At 46.9% G+C, this 20,050-nt stretch overlaps 1 protein-coding gene and 1 non-coding gene across 4 annotated transcripts in view; both read right to left on the bottom strand.

Moving 5' to 3' along the window:
- The window catches only part of Plekhm1 (pleckstrin homology and RUN domain containing M1), a 49,916-nt gene that overhangs the window by 9,096 nt on the left and 20,770 nt on the right, over nt 1-20,050 (bottom strand). For all 3 annotated transcript variants that reach the window (XM_047545747.1, XM_047545746.1, XM_047545748.1), the window contains 4 exons: nt 15,854-16,244; nt 8,849-9,119; nt 5,240-6,160; nt 2,675-2,820 (listed from right to left, as the gene is read on the bottom strand). In XM_047545747.1, the coding sequence (XP_047401703.1) occupies nt 2,675-2,820; nt 5,240-6,160; nt 8,849-9,119; nt 15,854-16,244 (1,729 nt within the window). The remainder of the gene's footprint in view (nt 1-2,674; nt 2,821-5,239; nt 6,161-8,848; nt 9,120-15,853; nt 16,245-20,050) is intronic.
- On the bottom strand, nt 18,678-18,762 carry Trnai-uau (transfer RNA isoleucine (anticodon UAU)). The gene has a single exon. It is a non-coding gene; the product is annotated as a tRNA-Ile (tRNA).

Genomic DNA, 20,050 nt, shown 5'->3' with positions numbered 1-20,050 from the left:
CAGTCTGAGGCTGACATCCTGCCAAGTGCCAGCTGGACCTCAGCACAAGTGGGTCAGCCAGAGCAAAGAACAAACAATAAGGTCCCAAAGCCCTGGGCCAGCCACTTTCTGTTTTGAATTTTCTTGTCTCTCCAGGTTATTGATTTTTTGTTGTTGTTGTTGCGGTGCTGGGGATCAAACCCAGGGCCTTGTGCTTGCAAGGCAAGCACTCTACCGACTGAGCTGTCTCCCCAGCCCTAGGTTATTGATCTTTGACAGAGAGCTGGATACTTCCTGATCTCAGATAAGCCTAGAAAAGTATTGCAGTTTCCTAGGGAGAAGGAAGAGTACAGGATTCCAGCAGTGAGTAAGGAGCGGTCCGACAGAAGTATCAGGATCTGGGGAAGAGGGAATGTGCTCACTGTCAAAGGTTCCTTGCATTCCTGGTGATTCTGAGGGTTAGTTTTCTGTGTGTAGTTAAATACTACTGAGGCAGGGGTGGCGATGGGTGGACAACAGAACGGCCAAAGTGACGTTACCTTTGGCGTTTCCCCTCCCAGGAGAGTGGAATTTACTTGTGCTCTGAGGACACATTCTCGAGCCAAGACTGTGCAGCCTGCAGGTCCTGGGCCTCAAGAGAAGCAAACAACTGCTTCCTTGTATTTCTGTGTCTATCTGAGTAGAAATCTTTGTCTTTGGGATGAAGGCAGATTTGAAAGGAGAGGATGCATGGGATAATGGGATAGGGTGGAACAGGATAGGATAGGACAGGGCAGGACAGGGTAGATTTATTAGTGGATTTGTGAATGGATGGATGGATGAGTGAACAGGTAGGTGGATAGACGGGTGGTCTTGAGGCAGACTCTGAACAAGTGAATCAGGGATAAGAGGTGTGACTGGCCTCAGGGGAGGGAAAGGGCAGTGTTGGAAGGCACTGTTATAAGTGACAGGCATATACTGCCACAGTCTTCCCAATGGACCCAAGACAATACACTGTTTTTTTTTTTTGCGGGGGGGCTACCCAGGGACACTTAAACACTGAGCCACATCCCCAGCCCTTTTTTATATTTGATTTTTTAAAATTTATTTATTTTGATTCATTGTACACAAATGGGGTACAACTGTTGTTTCTCTGGTTGTACATATATTTGATTTTGAGACAGGGCCTCACTGAATTGCTTAGGACCTCACTAAGTTGCTGAGACTGGCTTTGGACTCACAATCCTCCTGCCTCAGCCTCCAGACCCACTGGGATTACAGGCTTGCCACTGCCATGCCCAGCCTGAGACATATGCTTTTATTAAACCTCCTTAATAAAAGAAAAACAAACAAACCAAAAACCTTAAAAGATGAGGAATCTGAAGCTAATTTGCTCATGACAACACAGTTAGAAACGTGGCTAAGTGCTGGGCAGTGGTGGTGCATGGTCATAATCCTCATGGCTTAGGAGGTTGAGGCAGGAGGATTGCAAATTTGAAGCCAGCCTCAGCAACTCAGTGAGGCCCTAAGCAACTTAGTGAGAACCTGTCTCAAAAAAAGTAGGACTGGGGTTGTGGCTCAGTGGTAGAGCGCTTGCCTAGCCTGTGTGAGGCACTGGGTTTGATTCTCAGCATCACATATAAATAAATAAATAAAATAAAGGTATTGTGACCATCAACAACTAAAAAAAATAATTAAAAAATTGAAAATTAAAAAAAACAAAAGGGCTGGGAATGTGGCTCAGTGGTTAAACACCCCTGGGTTCAATCCCCAGTGGAGGGGAGGGAGGGAGGGAGGGAGGGAAGGAGGGAGGAGGGAGAGAGAGAGACTAAGCCCAGTTAGAGAAGAGGCCAATCTGAAAGATCATAGAATATATTTTGTTCAAAAAAGAAAAAAAAGAATATATGTTGTTCAGAAGCATCTGGTGGACATAAAAAGTACCCAAGATATAATATTAAGTGAATAATGCCTGTGATAAAGCAGGATGAGTCCAAGATGATCCCAACTTTACAAAAAATAGTGTGTATGTAAATTAATGCTCAGGAAAGACTGCACCCCAGAATATCAGTAGTGAGTATCTCTGGGTAATGACACACAATTCTGATTTGTTCTTTGAACTTTTCTGTAAGTTTTAAGTTGAACAATAACCATGTGTTACCTTTATAATACAGAAAAAGTGCACTTTCAAAAATGTGAAATAAGTAGCTCACGCAGGGCTGGCAGTGTAAGTGTAGTCACCTGGAGTCCTCAGGGTTGGCAAAAGACTGAACTGCTCTAAGGGGTGTGGCCAGCTGGCTGGCCTGAGCATCCACTTATCCAACAATCCACCCACCCACCCAACTACCAACCACATGTCCGTTAATATATCTGATCTATCCTATCCTGTCCTTCCTCTCTACCCACCTGCCTACCTGCCTGCCTACCTAGTTGCTGGTGCCTTAAACAGTTTTGTCTGTTCCTTGGAAGCTGCAGAGAACGGTCCTTAGATGTCTACCTGGGGACCCAGGCAGGTGTTCACAGAGCTCTGTTCAGGGGCTACAGGTAGGCCCCAAGCTTTTTTCTTGGTCCTCCCCACATCACAGGTGTTAAATGAGTGATCCTGCTCCCCAGAGCCAAATCACTTCAAACAGACAAACAGCAGCAACAAAAAGGGAAGAATATCCCTTGGTCATTCAGCAGCCCTGTGTGACCAGGACTCACTAGGCCTGAGACTTACCGGGCGCTTGGTGAGGTCCCAGTTGTGGATGATCCTGGCTGGAATCACTGAAGCATCATCTTGGTGGCAGATGTCACAGTAATAGAGGCCAGAGAAGGCACAGAGTTTGGGTCTCACAAAGGAGAAGCCAATCTGCCGGGAGCAGCCTGTGGAGATAGGCATGGGTGAGTGAGCAGAGGGGCCAGGGTCAGCTCCAGGTAACAGAAGCTACTATGGTGGGAAGGGCCTGCTAGTCAGTATTTTTTAAAAGGAGAGTACAAAGGTAAAAATAACTCGCTCATATTTCCACCACTAATGATTAACACTATTAATACAATAACACACTGCATGAATTGTCATCACCATTTTATAGCTTAAGAAGATGATGCTTAGCCAGATGCAGTGGCGCATGCCTGTAATCCCAGTGACTCTGGAGACTGAGGCAGGAGGATCATGAGTGCAAAGCCAGCCTCAGCAATTTAGCAAGGTCCTAAGCAACTCAGTGAGACCCCATCTCTAAATAAAATACAAAATAGGGCTGGGGATGTGGCTCGGTGGTTGAGTGCCCCTGGTTCAACCCCCACTTACTCCCCCCGGACCAAAAAAAAAAAAAAAAAAAAAAAAAAAGTTGATGCTCAGAGGTGAAGAAATCTGTCTGGTTACATCACAACTAATTTACACATGGAACTCAAGTTTGGGCTTGGTTGGTCCCAAAGGCTGAGCTCTCTTCCTTCATCCCATGGCTCCACTGCTTGCTCCCCAACACCAACCTCCTCTCCATCCCCCGCTCTACTGGGGCCCGTTAATGCAAGCAACCAGGTCAGGGCCTGGCCAGCAGTGAAGGAGCTGAGGAAAGGGGGCTGGCCACAGGAGTGGATGGGGACGCTAGCAGGAGGCAGGGTGGCCTGGACATTTCCTGGGGCCAGCCTGAACCCTGAGTAGCTCATTATTTCAGAACAGAGGGGTAGAGCCAGTTTCAGTCCCTTGGTTGAAGGTCTCAAGGGACAGTGGGAGTGGGGTGTGGTCAGGGCAAAAGCTAAGCGTGGCTCAAATGCTAAACATGTGCTCTGCCTCCCACAGGGGCAAGAGAAAGTGTCCCTCTGGCCTGGACTAAAGTGCAGGATCTCCTGCTCAGCAGCTGCCTCACCCTCACCTTCACCTAATTTTCTCAAGATCCCATTTCAGTGTCTATAAAAATCAGTTGCTACTTGCTATTTTGTGGGGATATTACAAAGTCATAATGAGATCGGGTTCTGAAAGTGACCTGCAAACTGAAATACAACACAGCGCGCACTGGTGTCTGCCTGGCTGCTGGGCTGTGCCGCAGGGTGGGAAGGAAGCAGGAACTCCTGGGTTTCACAGTCCTGGCTGGCAGGTGACAGCCATGGGAGAGCTGTTCTCTGTGCCAGTGCTGACTTCACTGCTGGCAAGTCTCCCCTCGAGTGCTAGAGTCCCGGCCCCTTGGGCCGAAGAGAGAAAGAAGCAGGAGTTCTGGGGTGGCGGGGCTGCTTGCTGGTGTTCTCTGCAGGAAGCTCTGCTCAGCCTGCTTCTCCCATCCTCCAGGGGGGCCACCGCAGGCCACTTCCTTCCAGACATTTGAAGCAGGCTTTCCCCTCTGGTCCCACAGGCTCCACCCCATCAGGACAGCTCTGAAACTGGAACTCAATTCTTGCTGTGGCCTTCTGCAGCAGTGCAGCTGGCACGTCCCCCTGGACACTGGGGAGTGGGACATCACATAGGCTTGGACAATTCAAGGGCAGAGAGGGCCTCTGGGGTCCTCTCCACTAGCTTGTGCTAGAAGGGCTCCAGGGAGCAACCATCAAGGTCCAGTTCTGCCTCTCACACTTACTAGCTGTGTGAGCCTGAGACGAGGCACTTACCAGCTCTGGGCCTCAGCTTCCTCACCTATAAACAGAACAGCAGTCCCTGTCTCTATTAAATGAGATAATCCAAATAAAGCATCTGGCTCAGTGCCCTACACAATGATGATAATGACATAGCAGATGCAGTGATGTAAAATAATACCCATAAAGTATTACTAAGGAGAAAAAACCAAATTGCAGAATCACACACAGAGTTGTGCTGCCTGAGACAGTGGCCACGAACCACAGGTGCCTCTTTAAGTGAACTGAAATGAATATGCAGTTCCTTAGGCACACTAGCCACATTTTAAGCACAGGTGGCTCACAGCTACCACACTGGACAGCTCAGATCTAGAACTCTTTCATAATCACCGAAAGTTCTACTGGACAGCATAGAATAGCATGACTTGCAAAAAACATGCAAAATATTTGCTTTTGGGAGGATTCCAGGACCCTTTTGTAAAAGCATATGACAGTATAGCAAGAAGGTAATACAGAGGGGAGACAGTAGCAGGAACCAGGTCCCACACAGCAGCAGGAGAGGGGAGAGACAGGGGCTACCCAAGAGCAGGCAGCTGGCCCCAGTGGGTCCTGGGGAGGTGCAGTGGCTGCATGGAAAGTTCCCTGCTGCATCGGCTCAGGGGAGAGATGAAGGCACAGGAACCTCGCTGGAGGTGGGGCGAGGCTGGCAGGGAGCGGGTGGTGAGGAGGGTCAAGTCAGCACCTGCACAGAAGCAGCCCTGGGAGTCCAGGCCCTTCTCTGTGGGGATGGCCACCAGGTACTGCAACAGGAAGCCGTTCTCCCTGGTGGCGAACTTCAGCACCTCCTGACAGTTTTCATCCAGACTCCCGCCAAGCGTCACGGCCTCCTCGGCTGTCTCCAAGTAGGATGATAAGACCTTGCGGACCAGGTCCCTCCACTGGGCGGCCTCCTCAGCATTCCCTGCCTGCAGCTTCAGCACCGCCTTGGCTGTGATGATTTTGAAAAAGGCCGGGCCCCCGAGGCTTGTGTCTGGCAGGATGTCTCGAATGGTCTCCACTCCATGGCTGTCGCTTAGCATCTTTTCATTGTTTTTCACTCGGAAGCATTTAAGAGAGTCCAAAGACAGGGAAAAAATATAGGGTATCCAGGTCCTGTCCACATACAGGTACAGAAGGGACTCTTTGATAGCATCTGGCTCGGGAACCTGCGCAGACGTCCAGTCAAACTGTGTGCCCTGGGGGACTGTAGACTCCGGGAGCAGGGCTGAGTTAGAGAGGTGGCCACCCAGGGGAGCCTCGGTGGGGTCCTCAGGCTGGTCTGGATACTGGATGTTCACCCATTCGTCCTCCTGCTGAGGCCGGACCTTCTGCAGGGCCTCCCGCACCCGGTCCAGCCAGTCCTCAGCCTCATCCTGAGAGGAGGCACGCAGCGCCAGCTTCTTGCCAGAGAAGACCAGCTCAAAGCGCCCGTCACTGTGGGCCGGCCCCACAGCCTCACAGCGCAGCAGGGAGCAGCTCTCCACACAGGTGCGCTCCTCGTCGCTCAGGTAGAGGCGGAGCTCCAGCGGGGAGAGCTCGCAGAAGAGCTCCTTCCAGATGCCCATGGCCCCTCGCCGAGCCACCGTGCCCAGCTTCATGAGGCCACGGAACGGGTTGGACAGCCCTGAAAGCACAAAGAGGCACTTTAGAGTATGGGCCACAGTGGAAGTCCCCAGAACACAGCCGGCCATGGGCTGCTACCAGATGGGATTCTGAAAGCCAGACGGGAAGATTTTTTTGAGCACCTTGGCCAATCCTCCCTCGGCTTTGACCTCACTTCCTGCACTTCGCTGAGATGAATGTGCTCGGATGCACTCCAGCATCTGGGCCCACACTCAGCCTTCCCTCCTGTCGCCAGGGCTGTGCTTCTATGTGAGGTCAACCCCTCCCCCCATCCACGCAAGGCCAAGGACATCTTTCCAGCAATTCTCTCTCCTGTGTTGTGCTTTCCTCCCTCCTCTACTGGATCAGGCCTGCTGGCACACAGAATGCTGTAATTTCTCCCATCTTTAAAATCTCTCGCCTCAACTCACATCTCTAATTACTACTTTGTTTCTTGGTCCTTTTTGCAGAATAACTGCTTAAGAAATATTGGCACCTCTGTCTCTATTCCTGCTCCCATTCCTTCTTGAACCTGCCCCAGTTAGATTTCTGACTCCTCATTTCACTGAAACTGCTCCTGGGAAGGCCACCAATGCCCTCCTTGTTGCCAAACCTGAAGGCTACCTGGAAGCCTCCCCCTGCCCTTTGGTGTCCTTGGCTCCCTGATCCTTTCAAGGCTGGAGTGCTCCAGGGCTCAGCCCTGGGTCCCTGTCTGCTCTGTGGACACCCACTCCCTGGCTGAGCTTACCTGCTCTCAGGGCTTTATGCCAACAGACCCCAACTCTTTTCCTCTAGCCTGGTCCTCACCCATGAACTTTAATACATCTATTCCACATATGTCTAATAGGCATCTCAAAGTTCATGTGTCCAAAAATGAATTCCTAATTCTCTAGCTGCAAAACTGCTTCTTCCCTAATGTTCCTTATCTCATAAAGTGGAAAACTTCATCCTTCCAGTTTCTTGGGCTAAAAACCTTAGAGGTATCCCAGATTTTCTTTTAACACCTTCAGCAAATCCTCGTAGCTTCAATACTTATCTAATAGTCCCCGGCTCCTCCCCCACCTCCACTACCACACAGGTCAGGCCACTGTCATCTCTCTCTTGAATTATGACAGTCCCCTAAATGGTCTTTCTTCCCCTGCTGTCCTTTGGTATAGGAGCTGGAAAGTTTAGTTTAAAAGATAAGCCAGAGCATGTCCCTCTGCCATCCCGCCCCAGAACAAAGGCCTAACTACCCTTCGTGGGCCATAGGCCTCCATCCCACTGACCTTATCTCTCACCACCCCTCCTCCACTCTGCTCCAATTGCTCTGGTCACGACTGTCCCCTGGACATGTCAGGCATGTTCTTGGCACAGGATTTGCATTTTTCTCATTGAGTGAAACACAAAGACCACCGCATGCCTCCCTCCCTCCTTCCCTTCCCACGTCCTCACATGTCACCTTATTTGTGAGGGTGCCTTGGCCACCCTCTAGCCTGGCACTGCCTTGACTCCTTATTTTCCAGGGTTTTTACTACCACCTGATCATACTCTATGATTACTTGTCAGTTTTCTTATTTCCTGGACCCCGGTGCCAGAACACAAGTCCTGTGAAAGTAAGGACACTACTCAGCTTCCTGCTGTGTCCTCCACACCTAGAACACTGCCTGCCACATCAGAGATACCCAGTAAATACCTGCTCCATGAACAAAGGAGAGAAGGCCGGTGCCTGACACTGCTCAATGCCCTTGCTCCCCTGGAGTCTGCCACCAACGAGGGGTCCATAAGACTCCTAATTCTCTCTCCTGCAGCCTGGACTAACCTTGGAGATTTGTACTGCGTGGGGTTTCCTGACCCCTCTGGATAGCCTAAGAAGTGCACTTCAGGGGCTGGGGCTGGGGCTCAGGGGTACAGCGCGCGCCTAGCACGTGTGAGGCACTGGGTTCGATCCTCAGCACCACATAAAAATAAATAAAATAAAGATATTGTGTCCATCTACAACAAAACAAAACAAAACCCACACACCTTCTCAGGCATGGTGAGAGACCACAGCCAGCATGCGGACCAAATCCAAAAGAAGCCAACAAGGAGACCATAGCTCTACTCACTCAAAGCCCCACGGACCTGACAGAATTCTCAACCAGGTCACTGCAAACAGAAAATGAGGAGAGACTGATGCCAGGGCCCCTTGTTTTGTTTGTTATAAAAGGAACCCTTATTGAGGAAAATTAGGTTATGGTTATTTAATGCTTTCTGGAATTTCACAGGGTGTAGAGATCAAGCTGGCTTCACCGTAAATACTACATGGAGGACAGAAACAAACAGAAGATCTGATAAAGCTCACCAGCGCTGTTAAATGAACCATCTAAAATAAGGCCTTTAGAAGGAGCTGTTAGAACACCTGGGCCCTAGGCCCCAAGGCACAAGGTGCCCTGAGCCACAGAGGGAATCAAGAGTCCTCTAATTCTCGATTTGATAGTGCAATTTCAGGGAGCATATTTCTGCTTCAACATATGAAGCAATATTTTAATTCTCTGTAGATAGATTTGAACACTATTTTAATAAGATTTTATAAGAGAATACAGCACTTTCCCTGAAATGCTCTCCTGAAATACTAAGCATGAGTATGCCTCTTATTACATTCTGAGATGAGGTTTTTCTGGGAGAACACACCACCCATTGGATAATGGCAAACACGACTTTATTGCATGGTCCCTGCCAAGCCACCTACCCATCTGCCTGCGGTGCACCACCCGGAAGTTCTTATGCTCCTGCGCTGGTGCTGCCCTGGCTTTCCTGCTTCCTGGGGAAGGCACACATGCTTTGTCTAATGCCCCCAGGGAGGAGCTCTTTCTCGGTCCTTGAGAAAAATGCCTGCAGAGAGCAGGCCTTGACTCTGGAGTCCCTCGAGAAGCAGCTGTAGAGCAATCTGGGGTGCCCTCCGGGGCTTGCTCCTGGGTAGGCCGGTAGAAGTCATCTTCAGAGATCCAGCTCTTGCTTTTCTATTGAGAAAGAAGACAAAGGCTGTCTGCTTTTAAGTTGTTAAAAATTACATGCCATAAAATGAACCCATTTAAAAAAATGATATGAAATTCAATAGTCTTGGTATATTCACAGAGTTGTGCGATCATCACCTTAATCTAAGTTTAGAACATTTTCATCACCCCCAAAAGAAACCCCACGCCCACTGGCAGCCACCTTCATTTCCCCATGACCATCCAAGCTCCAGGCAACCACTTGTCTACTTTTTGTTTCTATAGGTTTGCACATTCTGGTTATTTCACACAAAAGAAATCATATAATGTGTGATCTTTTTGTGACTGACTTCTTTCTCTTAGCATGATGTTTTCAACAAGTATGTGTGAAAATTCAAATTCTCTTTTACTGCCAAATATTTGTGTGGGTGTACCACATTTTATTTATCCACTCAGCAGTTGATAGGTTATTTGGGTTGTTCCACTTTTTTGGCTATTGTGAATGATACTGCTATGAACACCTATGTACATGTTTTTGTGTGGATTTAGGTTTCCCTTTTCTTGGCTATGTACCTAGGAGTGGATTTGTGGAATCATGTAACTCTATGTTTAACTTCTCGAGGACCTGTTAAACCATTTTCCAAAGTGGCTACACAATTTTACATTCCCACAAGCAATATATGAGGGAATCAATTTCTCCATAAACTCTCCAACATTAGTTATTTCTTGATTACAGCCATCCTGATGGGTGTGAACGGGCTATTATGTTGAAGTTTTGATCTGCATTTCCCTAGTGTCTAATGATACTGAATATCTTTTCATGTGCTGATTGGTGATTATTATCTTCTTTGGGAAAAAAAATCTATTTGAATCCTTTGGTCTTTTTTAAAAATTTTTTTGTATCAGGAATTGAACCCAAAGGCACTTAATCACTGAGTCACATCCCCAGCCCTTTTTTATATTTGATTTTGAGACAGGGTCCTGCTCAATTGCTTAGGGCCTCACTGTGTTGCTGAGGTTGGCTTTGAACTTGTGATCCTCCTGCTTCAGCCTTCTGAGCCACTGAGGTTACAGGTGTATGCCACTGTACCCAGTCCTTTGGCCATTTTTGAGTTATTTATCTTTTTTGTTAAGTGCTGAATTGTGGCGCCCTCCCCCCCAAAAAAAGACTTGTTGAGCTCCTAACCCCAGCACCTTAGAATGTGACTTTATTTAGATGTACATGTAATTAGTTAAGATGAGATCATATTGGAGTAGGGTGGGCCCTTCATCCAATATGAGTGATGTCCTTATAAGAAAAGAAGACAAGACACACACAGAGGAGAACCGAGTGAAGACAGCACAGAGGGAGAATGCAGGTGAAGGTGGAGGGTGTGTCTACGAGTTCAGGGACACCAAGGTTGTTTGGCTGCACTGGAAGCTAAGAGAAAGGCATGGTACAGATTCTTCACTGGAATCTCCAGAAGGAGTCAACCTGATGACATCTGGACTTTAGACTTCTAGCCTCCAGAGTTAACAAAGAATGCATTTCTGTTGTTTTAAGCTGTCTGGTTTACGTCACTCTGTCACAGCTGCCCTAGAAAATGAATATCAGTTGCACGGGTTCTTTGCACAGTCCATGAACTAGACCTTTACCAGTTATATGATTTGCCAGTGATTTCTCCCATTCTGTGGGCTATCTTTTCACTTCCTTTCCTTTTTTTAAAATTTGTTCTTTTTAAATATACATGTCAGTAAAGTGTATTTTGACACAGTATGTATACATGGAGTATGACTTATTCTTTTCACTTTCTTAATGGTGCCTTGGAAGCACAGAGTTTTTAATTTTGATGAAGTCTAACTTATCTATTTTTTCTTTTGTCTCTGCTCCTGGTGTCGTATCTAAGAAACCACTGCCAAAGCCAGTGTCACAAAGATTTACTCCTACGTTTTGTGCTAAGAGCTTTATAATTTGAGATCTTACATTTAGGTCCACGATCGGTGTTAACTTTTGTGTTAGGTGTAAGAAAAGGGTGCAACTTGCTTCCTCTGCAGCCTTTGCAGGTGGCTGGCCAGTTGTCCCAGCATGTGGGTTTTTCTGCCCTGCTTACGGGGTCTGAGATGAGGGAGGTGCGGGGAACAGGCGGCCTCTGCTCCCCTTACCCGCCGCTTCTGCTGCTCTCTCTGCGTTGCCCTCTCATCTGAAGCTCACCTAACAGGGGAAGTGGGGGAAGTCTGGGGTCTGTGGCCTTGTGGGAATGAATTCCGGTTCCTTTATTTCACTATTTCAAGCCCTCCCTGCCTTTCTGTGCCTAAACATGCAAGAGCAGAGGCAAGGAAGCCGACTGGGCTGTCCTACGTGGCTGTCTACACAGAGGAAATGAGTCACACAAGGGGTGGGACCAGCCCAGCTGTTTTGTTAAGTGCCACCCACCTCACCCTGATGTTGCTATTTCCAACCCCTATATCAAGACATCCTCCTTGCTTATGTAGACAGGGAAGGGGTGCTGGGCTGGGGCCGCCCCAGAAGGGTTGGTTTGAACAGTTTAATCCATTCGATGCTATAAGACTCCTAGGTCAGGAGTTGTGAGTTCTGATTCAGGCGCCTGGGGGAGCCTCCCAGAACAGGGCCCCAACACCTCCTCCAGAGGCAGAATTGGCAGGTGCTTCTGCCAGGGATGGAAGATCTGTCAACAGCTCCTGGGGACCACGTACAATGCTGCACTCTTAACAAAGACTGCCTATGACACCAAGACCCAGGAGAAAACGGGCTGAAGCAGCTCCCTGAAACCTGTAGCTATCTTGGCAGCCTCGTGCACACTTGTGACGTCCTTCCTGCCATCTGCAGCCCCTGCTCATAGCCCTGATGGGAGACCTTGATCACTTCCTCCTTAAGCTTCCAAATTGGTCCTCAACCCACACTTCCCCCCAGTCCCAGAAGGGCCAGGGACCCCTACGGAACCCAGTGATATTCTGTGCTTAACACCATCCTGTTTGGACAGTCATTTTTCTTGCTATCTCCCACAAGTACATGGCGCAGGGTCAAAAAAGCGGGGAATAAATCTCGACTATCCCAATGTCTTTAACGTAAAATAAGAAAGGCGGGTTGAAGGAACTGGAAGGACGGAAACAAATGTGAATGTGACGACCATGGATGCGGGGGCTGCTCTCTCCACCGAGGACAGGGAGACTACCAGGAAACGTGCAGACGAGTTCACTGACCACAGAGCAGCCTCCAGGAAACGGTTCTCCAGAGAAACTCTTCGGCTCTCTCAAACGACAGGGAAAAACACTGGGAAGCAGGTTCCTTGGAAAAAGCACTGAGGGTGCACATCCCACCCCTGGGCATGCGGGGTGTGGGGGAGTGGGCCTGCAAAATCATCACACAGGGTTTTTTTCTCTCCCCTTTTCTATGCCTGCTGGCTCAGGGGCCCACATTTGGCCAGCTCCCTGCCCCTTTAAGAGTGGGGGATCACCACTGACCCAATAATCACACCACAGCACCACCTGCCACCAGAGATCCAAGACAGAGAAATGCCACCTTGAGTTATTCAGGCACTATACACAATGGCTAAGTTCCAGAGAGAGCCATCTAGCTGAGGAATGCAATGCCAGGTCTCTGGACCACTTTCAAAAGGATTAGACAGTCTGTCCAGGCTGTTCTCAAATACCAGGCAAGGGGACTTTGTACCCACAATTGTGGTAGGGGACCCTATGCCACAGGTGGGATGTCCATTGGGGAATGATTGGACCAAACTCATAGACAGTCACTCTTGGGAGCTTCCAGTTTTCCACACCTTCCTACCTACCACTCACCACAAGTGTAATTATGATGCGGATCATCATTTGTCTAATCTAGTGTCTGTCCCCAAAGGGTAGGGATCTTGTCTGTCCTGTTCCATCTCTGTCTCCCTAGCATCCACCATGGTGCTTGGCTCATACTAAATGCTTTGTGTTGAATGAATTTAAAATGAAACATTTTTTAAAAGAAAGGCTGACTGGCTCTTAGGGCTATGAAACTTGACATTGACCCTAACATTCCTCTAAACATTTTTGCTTGAATAATAAGTATGGAAGCACAGAAAGACAGAAACTCAGGGACAGACGTGTAGGGCACAGCCCAGCACCATCCCAAGATGGGGAGCCTACCAGGACCCTGTGCACATGTGCCAGATAGGGGTAGTCGGTGACTGCCTACTGAGTGAGGGAAATGAGTGAATCCACAATTCCTGCGCAAGACAGAGGAGGAAGCGAGCAGCATCAGAAACTCTGACACAGGACCCAGCATCAAGCACTTTGATTCCATGTTCCCCAGCATCCCGCTAGTAATCGGACTCCCCTGAGGCAGTAAGGAGGCAAAGCTTGCCCTGGTCAGACCAACTTAATCACCCCAAGCACCTGATGGTGCACTGCTCCAAAGAAACTTAGAAGTTGGCATCTTGAGAGTCTCTTGAGAGCTCAAGAACCCTTAATGGCTCCCATTCTCCCAGGTGCAGAGCTCAGGGCTGACAATTCCGAAGTGAACAGGTATGGTCTTTTGTATCGTGGAACTACGATTCATTCAAGTGAAGAAATAAAAAAATAAACAAGCAGACAACTGAGGAGGCAGTGAAGTTTTCCACTGTAATGAGTGTTATGCACAAAGGAGAGAAGACAAATGGGACAGAGTTGAATGGGATGGTGTTTTTTTAGACATGGGGTTCAGGGTAGGCTGAGACAATGATGAGGGCCAGGAGCAAATCAGAAAAGTGGTCCAGGCAGAGAGAACAGTGAACAGGAAGGAGCTCACTTTGTCTAGGTAGCTGTGAGGAGGCTGGAAGCAGAACTCAGTGGGCAGTAAAAGAGCTTTGTTGACAAGTTAGCTGGCCTATCCCGTTAGCTCTAGGTCCTTGGCAGGATAGCGTGGCTAAACCTGCAAAGCAGAAATCAGACCCTGGGCAGGAGTGAACCCAACATCGTCAAGGTCACTCTGTGGAGCCCTGTTGGAGTGCAGGCCACCATCCACAGGAGGTATTGCTCTGCCTCCAGTTCAAGTCAGGTGCTGCAGAGCCTTTCAACCTTGCATGGCTTAGGAGCCACCTAGTCACAACCTTTAGAGTTCCATGACATTCATCTTCCAGAAGTAAATCCAAAGCCATCTTCAGCATAGTAAACACAGAGAATCTAGCTCACATTTATAGTTACGTGATTTATACAGTCATATTCAATAATGCATGAATATGTAGTGAGACCCCAGCAACTTAAGAAGACCCTGTCTCAAAATAAAAGATTAAAAAGGACTGAGGGTGTAACTCAGTGTAAAGCACCCTAGGTTCAATTGCCAATACCCCCCTGCTCCCTGCAATCCCATGAATACACTAAAAACCACTGAATTAAACTTTGGTTAGGTTAGAATTGTATGGTGTGTGAATTATACTTCAGTAAGGCTGTTAGAAAGTGGGGAGAAGGGCCTCTTTGGGCTTCACGGTCCTGATTCCATCCTAAGTCATAAGATCTAGAAGTTACGACCCAGGGAGAGGTAAGCATGGATAGAGCTGAAAAAGCAAGACCACATCCCAACCTGAGCCCCAGATGGCACTGGGGTAAACCGGGGCGTTCTGATTTCTACCTCTGCTTTCATGACTCTCTTTTGCCCTCCATGGTGTAGTTTAACCGTGAAGACTAGAGAGAGAAGTAGTCAGAGAAACTCACACCTGAAAAGGTGTCTGTTTTCTCTCCTTCACTGTGGCCTCTCCCCTCCTCCTCCACAGGTCTCCCTGGGCATTCCAGAGCAGCTGCTTTCCCTCACCCTGCCCTGTTAGGTAGCTGGGGCTTGAGTCATGGAAAGGGCAGAGACCACACACATACCTTCCTGCAAACACAAGTCAATAACTTTGGGAAATGTCAAAGGCCATATGAGAACAAGTGTGAGGCACAACCTCTGACAGGTGCTTCATTGGGCCAGCAGTGCCCAAGCCTCTGGGCCCACAGCTCTCTCAAGGAGAGGCCCAGGGCTGGCTCTCTTAGGGTTACTGACAAACTGGACCGGCTTGTCTAGAAGAGTACTAATAGAAATATACTATGAGCCACATGCATAGTTTTAAGTGTTCTAGTAGGTACATAAAAAAGCTAAAAAAAGAAAATGTGAAATTAATTTTAATATATCTTACTTAGTCCAATATTTCCAAAATCTTTTCATTTTAACATGTAATCAATAAAAACATTATAAAATTATTGAGTGAATTTTATCCCCCCCCCACACACACACACAAACTAAGTTGTCAAAATATAGAACTTATTTTACACAGCACATCTCAGTTTGGACTGGTCATATTTCAAGTGCCCAAGAGCCAAATGGACTGCCACATTTGACCACAAAGTTCTAAACCCTGGGTCATGTAAAATGAGTATTTTCAAAGCCTGGTATTTTATAAAAATATTAATTTAACAGTAAGTACTAAGGAGGAAACCAAGGCTCAGAGATGCGAAGTCACTTGTCTAAGGCCTTACGCTGGTGAGTAGTAGTGGCTAAGAGCAGAGACTGTGATCAGGTAGGAGTCACCTTCTTCACAGAGTCAACGTGAATGACAGGAAGTGGGAAGTGGTGGCACGGCACTTGGCTCATCACTACTCACAGCCCAGGAAACCTTGGCCCATCCTTACCATGCTATTAACACTACTGCATGCAGGAGAGGGAGGCTCATGGGGAGAAGGCAGAGACGACTCAGGGTCACTAGCTGGGGAAACCCTGCTTCTGCTCTGAATCATTTCCCCAGGACTTCCCCACATCCTGCACCACTCACCGGGCTGGTGGGGGAGGAAACCACAAGCTTCAGTCCAACCGTACCGTCCTCCAGGGCCTTCTGCTGGGTGTTCCCTTGGCTGACTGCTCCACTCCTCTCTCTCACAGCGCTAGGGGGCTGCTGGCCTAAAGTGCTCCCCACAGCTTGGGTGACATCTGGCTGCTGCACATCTGGGATGCCAGGTGCCTGGGAAAGTGACTCCTGCTTGTGACCACCATCTGGGCTCCCCGAAGATGCTTGGGCAGGAAGGAGCTCTGTAGGCACATTGAAGTCCAGGTGTGTACTTGAGGCGAGGGAGAGCGAGGCCTGCAGCGAGGGGATCTCCGTCTTTTGGGGGGGTCCGTTGGTTGGCACAGAGTTGACCTGGGCTTTGCTGAATTCTGACAACACCCTAGAAGTTTTCAAACAAAGAAACCTGTTTATAGGACGATGGATAAAATGCCTAAGGCTACTGGGACAATGGTAAGAATGGAAAACTGCTGTTCTGTGATTTAAAAAAATCATACAAAACAACACTCTCTTAAATACCCACTGCACTCCCCAGCTCCCAGCCCCACGCAGCCCTCCACATACTCCCCACAAAGGCTGTCCCTGGTCAGGTCATGGGCACACGGGGTGGTCAGGTGAGCTGTGCAGCTGGGGTCTCAGGTGAAATGCTCACGGAGTACAAATGAACACTTGTGCATGGGAACTAACTGCCATTCTGAGAGTCTGCTCAAACAAATGGTTGTGTGGGCAGTCATTTCCCCAGCACCGTCTGTGGCAGAGACTCCTGGACAGATGGTGTCTACAGTGGGGTTCCCCAACAGCAAAGCAGCAGAGACACTGAGACTGCTGGGACAGGACTGGGCAAGATGAGGTTGTACTTTGTCTTGCGACAGTCACTGGAACAGCAGGGATGGAATGAGGTGCAAGGGCTGATCCCCCTCAGAGCTGGACTGGGTGTGGGATCATAGAAGCCTCATGTCCCCAGAAGTTGCTGCTGCAGCTCAGTGTACACCAAGCATAGAAGGGAGTGTACAAGTAACATGGGCTGTACCTCTTCAGTCGTCCTGTGGGACTGCCACTCCTTGCCTCCTCAGAGGTGCTTCCTGGGGCCACGGGGAGTCAATGTTATTGTCTCTGTATGCATGGACGCACTGCACAGAACGTAGTTCTGAGCCTTCTGGAATGTGCCCTGGCTAGTGACTACTCCTTCCCTCTGCTGTGGTTTCTGGGGATCCAAGTTTGCTTTCTAAAATAAACCCATTTGCTGTTTACTCTTCTACTTATAAAACCAGTGGAGTCTGCCTCAGGTGGTAACAAGGTTGTCTGGAGTTCAAAACCTGCACATATCTACTTAAACTGGTTCCAGAAGACATATTAAGTGTCCCTTAATTGAGGCTGGTATACACAGGGATTTTAGCACCCAAGTTGCTTACCTGCTTGGCTTCCCACTGAGCTGTGCTCTTACCTATGCCATCCTGACTCAAAAACATTCCAAGACATTATAGTTAGAAATAGGTGACCAACCCATACACTTATAAGCAACAGACTTTCAATATGGACACCAAGACATTGCAATGAGGAGAGAACAGTATTTTCAACAAATTGTGCTGGAATCAATGAACAGACACATGCAAAAGAATAAAGTTTGAATGTGATCTCATACCACATACAAAAATTAACTCAAAATGAAGCAAAGACTTAAATGTAAGAGCTAAAGCTATAAAACTCTCAGAAGAAAATAAAGGTATAAGTGGGTGCAATGTTGCAAACCTGTATTCCTAGTTACTCGGGAGGCTAAAGCAGAACTGTGTTTGAGACCAGTCTGAGCAACATAGTGAGATCCTGTCTCAACAAATAAATTAATTAAATAAAAAGGCATAAATTTTGTGTCTTTGGATTAGGTAATAATATAATATAAATATAATATAAATTAGACTTCATTAAAATTAAAAACTTTTGTGTTCCTAAAGATCTATCAAAAAAGTGAGGGGTTTGGAGTGTAGCTCAGCAGAGCCCTTGCCCAGCATGTACAAGGTCCCAGGCTCCATTCCCAGCACTGTGAAAAAGAAAAAAAAAAACAAAAAAAGAACAAAATTATGGGAGAAAATATTTGCGAATCATACACAGTGGTCTAGTATCCCCAATCTACAAACCATTCTTACAACTTAACAATAAAAGACAATCAAATTTTAAAATGGAAAAAGGATTTGAATGAACTTTTACCCAAGAGAGATAAACAAATGCCAGTAAGTACATGAAAGGCATTTAACATCATTGACTTTCAGGGAAAAGCAAATCAAAACCATAAGGAGATACTACTTATACCCATTAGGATGGTTACAGTCAAAGAGAATATCAAGTACTGGCAAAAATGTGAAGAAATCAACACATATTAGTGGCAAGAATGTAAAACAGTGCAGCTACTGTAGAAAGAGTTTGGTAGTTCCTCCAAAGGGTAATCATAGAGTTACATGTGACGGGCAATTCTATCTCTGGGTATATATCTAATAGACATAAAAATATGTTCACAAAAACCTGAATACGAATGTTCCCAGCCACATTACTTGTTAATAGCCTAAATGTGTGGGGGAAAATGTCCATTAGCTGATGAATGGATGAACAAATTGTGATCGATACATACACTGGAATATTATTCAGCCATGATATGTGTTATAAAATGAATGGATTCTGAAAACATTATACTAAGTTGAATGAAAGCAGTCATAAAAGGTCACATATTGTATGATTCCATTTATATGAAATGTCCAGAATTGGCATTTCGTGGTATTGGTAAGGGGTTTCCCTACAAGCTGGTGAAAATGTTCTTTTTTTTTTTTTTTTGGGTGCTGGGGATCGAACCCAGGGCCTTGTGCTTATAAGGCAAGCACTCTACCGACTGAGCTATCTCCCCAGCCCCGAAAATGTTCTTGAATTAGATGGTAATGATGTCAATCAACCCTGTGAACATACAAAATACCACTGGATTATTCTTTTAAAAGGTGAATTTTATGGTATGTGAAGTCTATCTCAATAAGAAAAATGGGTAACCACTCAGAAAGGTGGAAACATGTTTAGGAACAGTTATGGGGGAGGCAGGCAGCTGCTGCTTCTTGTTCTAATGTCTTGTTCTAAAACCAGAGCAAAGAAAATCCAAGAGTGCAGTTTGCAGGGAGTGGGCAGTACTGAGTTCTGGAAACAAAGGGCTTCCACAGGCAGAGAAGGAAAGGAAAATTTGCTGACAACTGTACATATCCATACCACTGTGACAGCAGGGGGCCACTTCTGAAATGAGGCAGGGAGGCAGATTTTGGCAAATGTGCTCTGTGAGGTCCCAGGTGCTCCTGGGCACCTGGGAGATGGTATAGTGAATGATTAAGAGCAGGGGCTCCTGAGTCTACGTGGTCTCACTTATTACACTGTTGTTAAAGCAGTTCATGGACTTCAATTGGCTTATCTGCAAAGCAGGAGCCATAATAGCACCCCCTTTTATGATTGTGACAAAGACTGAGATAATGTAGGCAAAATGCTTAGCAGAGTGTCTGGTACAAAGTAAATACTATTGACCTCAAATTTTTATGGTAGTTGCTTTTATCACTGATAAGATGGCTTAACCTCCATGTACACAAACATAAACATTTAGAGGAAAAAGTCAAATTATGAAAATATTTGATATCATTATAAAATGATTATCAATTAATGAATCCTAATGAAAGAAAAATTTTCATGACAAAGTAGACTGGGTATTAGAATAAGTGAGTGATAAGGCCTAAAGAAATGCTACCAGATAGCAGGGAGCTTGTATGATCAATCAGTTTCCACTAAATCAAAACCAAGGTCAAGATGAAAACAAGTTCAGTTCCATCAGCATCAGTACCAATCTTCAGGGTCCAGAGAAAATAAGGGAGACACTTGCATGGAGTGGAAAGAACTGCTGGTTAGAGATGAGATTTTGAATGAAAAGTAAAAGAAAAGAAATTTTTGAAGAATTGTGAAAAAAAAATACAGTCCTCCCACTTCTATTTGGATTAGGACACCAATTTCCAGAAACTTCTAACAAAAAAAAAATTTAAATGTGCTTTCTTTTGGAAAGCAATTTGAAAAAATACGTGTCAGTGGGCACAGTGGTGCACACCTATAATCCCAGCTGCTTGGGAGGCTAAAGTAGGAGGATCACAAGTTCAAAGCCAGTCTTAGCAATTTAGTGAGGTC

The sequence above is a fragment of the Sciurus carolinensis genome, chromosome 3 (genome assembly GCF_902686445.1).
Source record: "Sciurus carolinensis chromosome 3, mSciCar1.2, whole genome shotgun sequence".
Taxonomy (NCBI): domain Eukaryota; kingdom Metazoa; phylum Chordata; class Mammalia; order Rodentia; family Sciuridae; genus Sciurus; species Sciurus carolinensis.
Note: the sequence above shows the minus strand (reverse complement) of the source record. Positions and strands in the feature narration are given on the sequence as shown.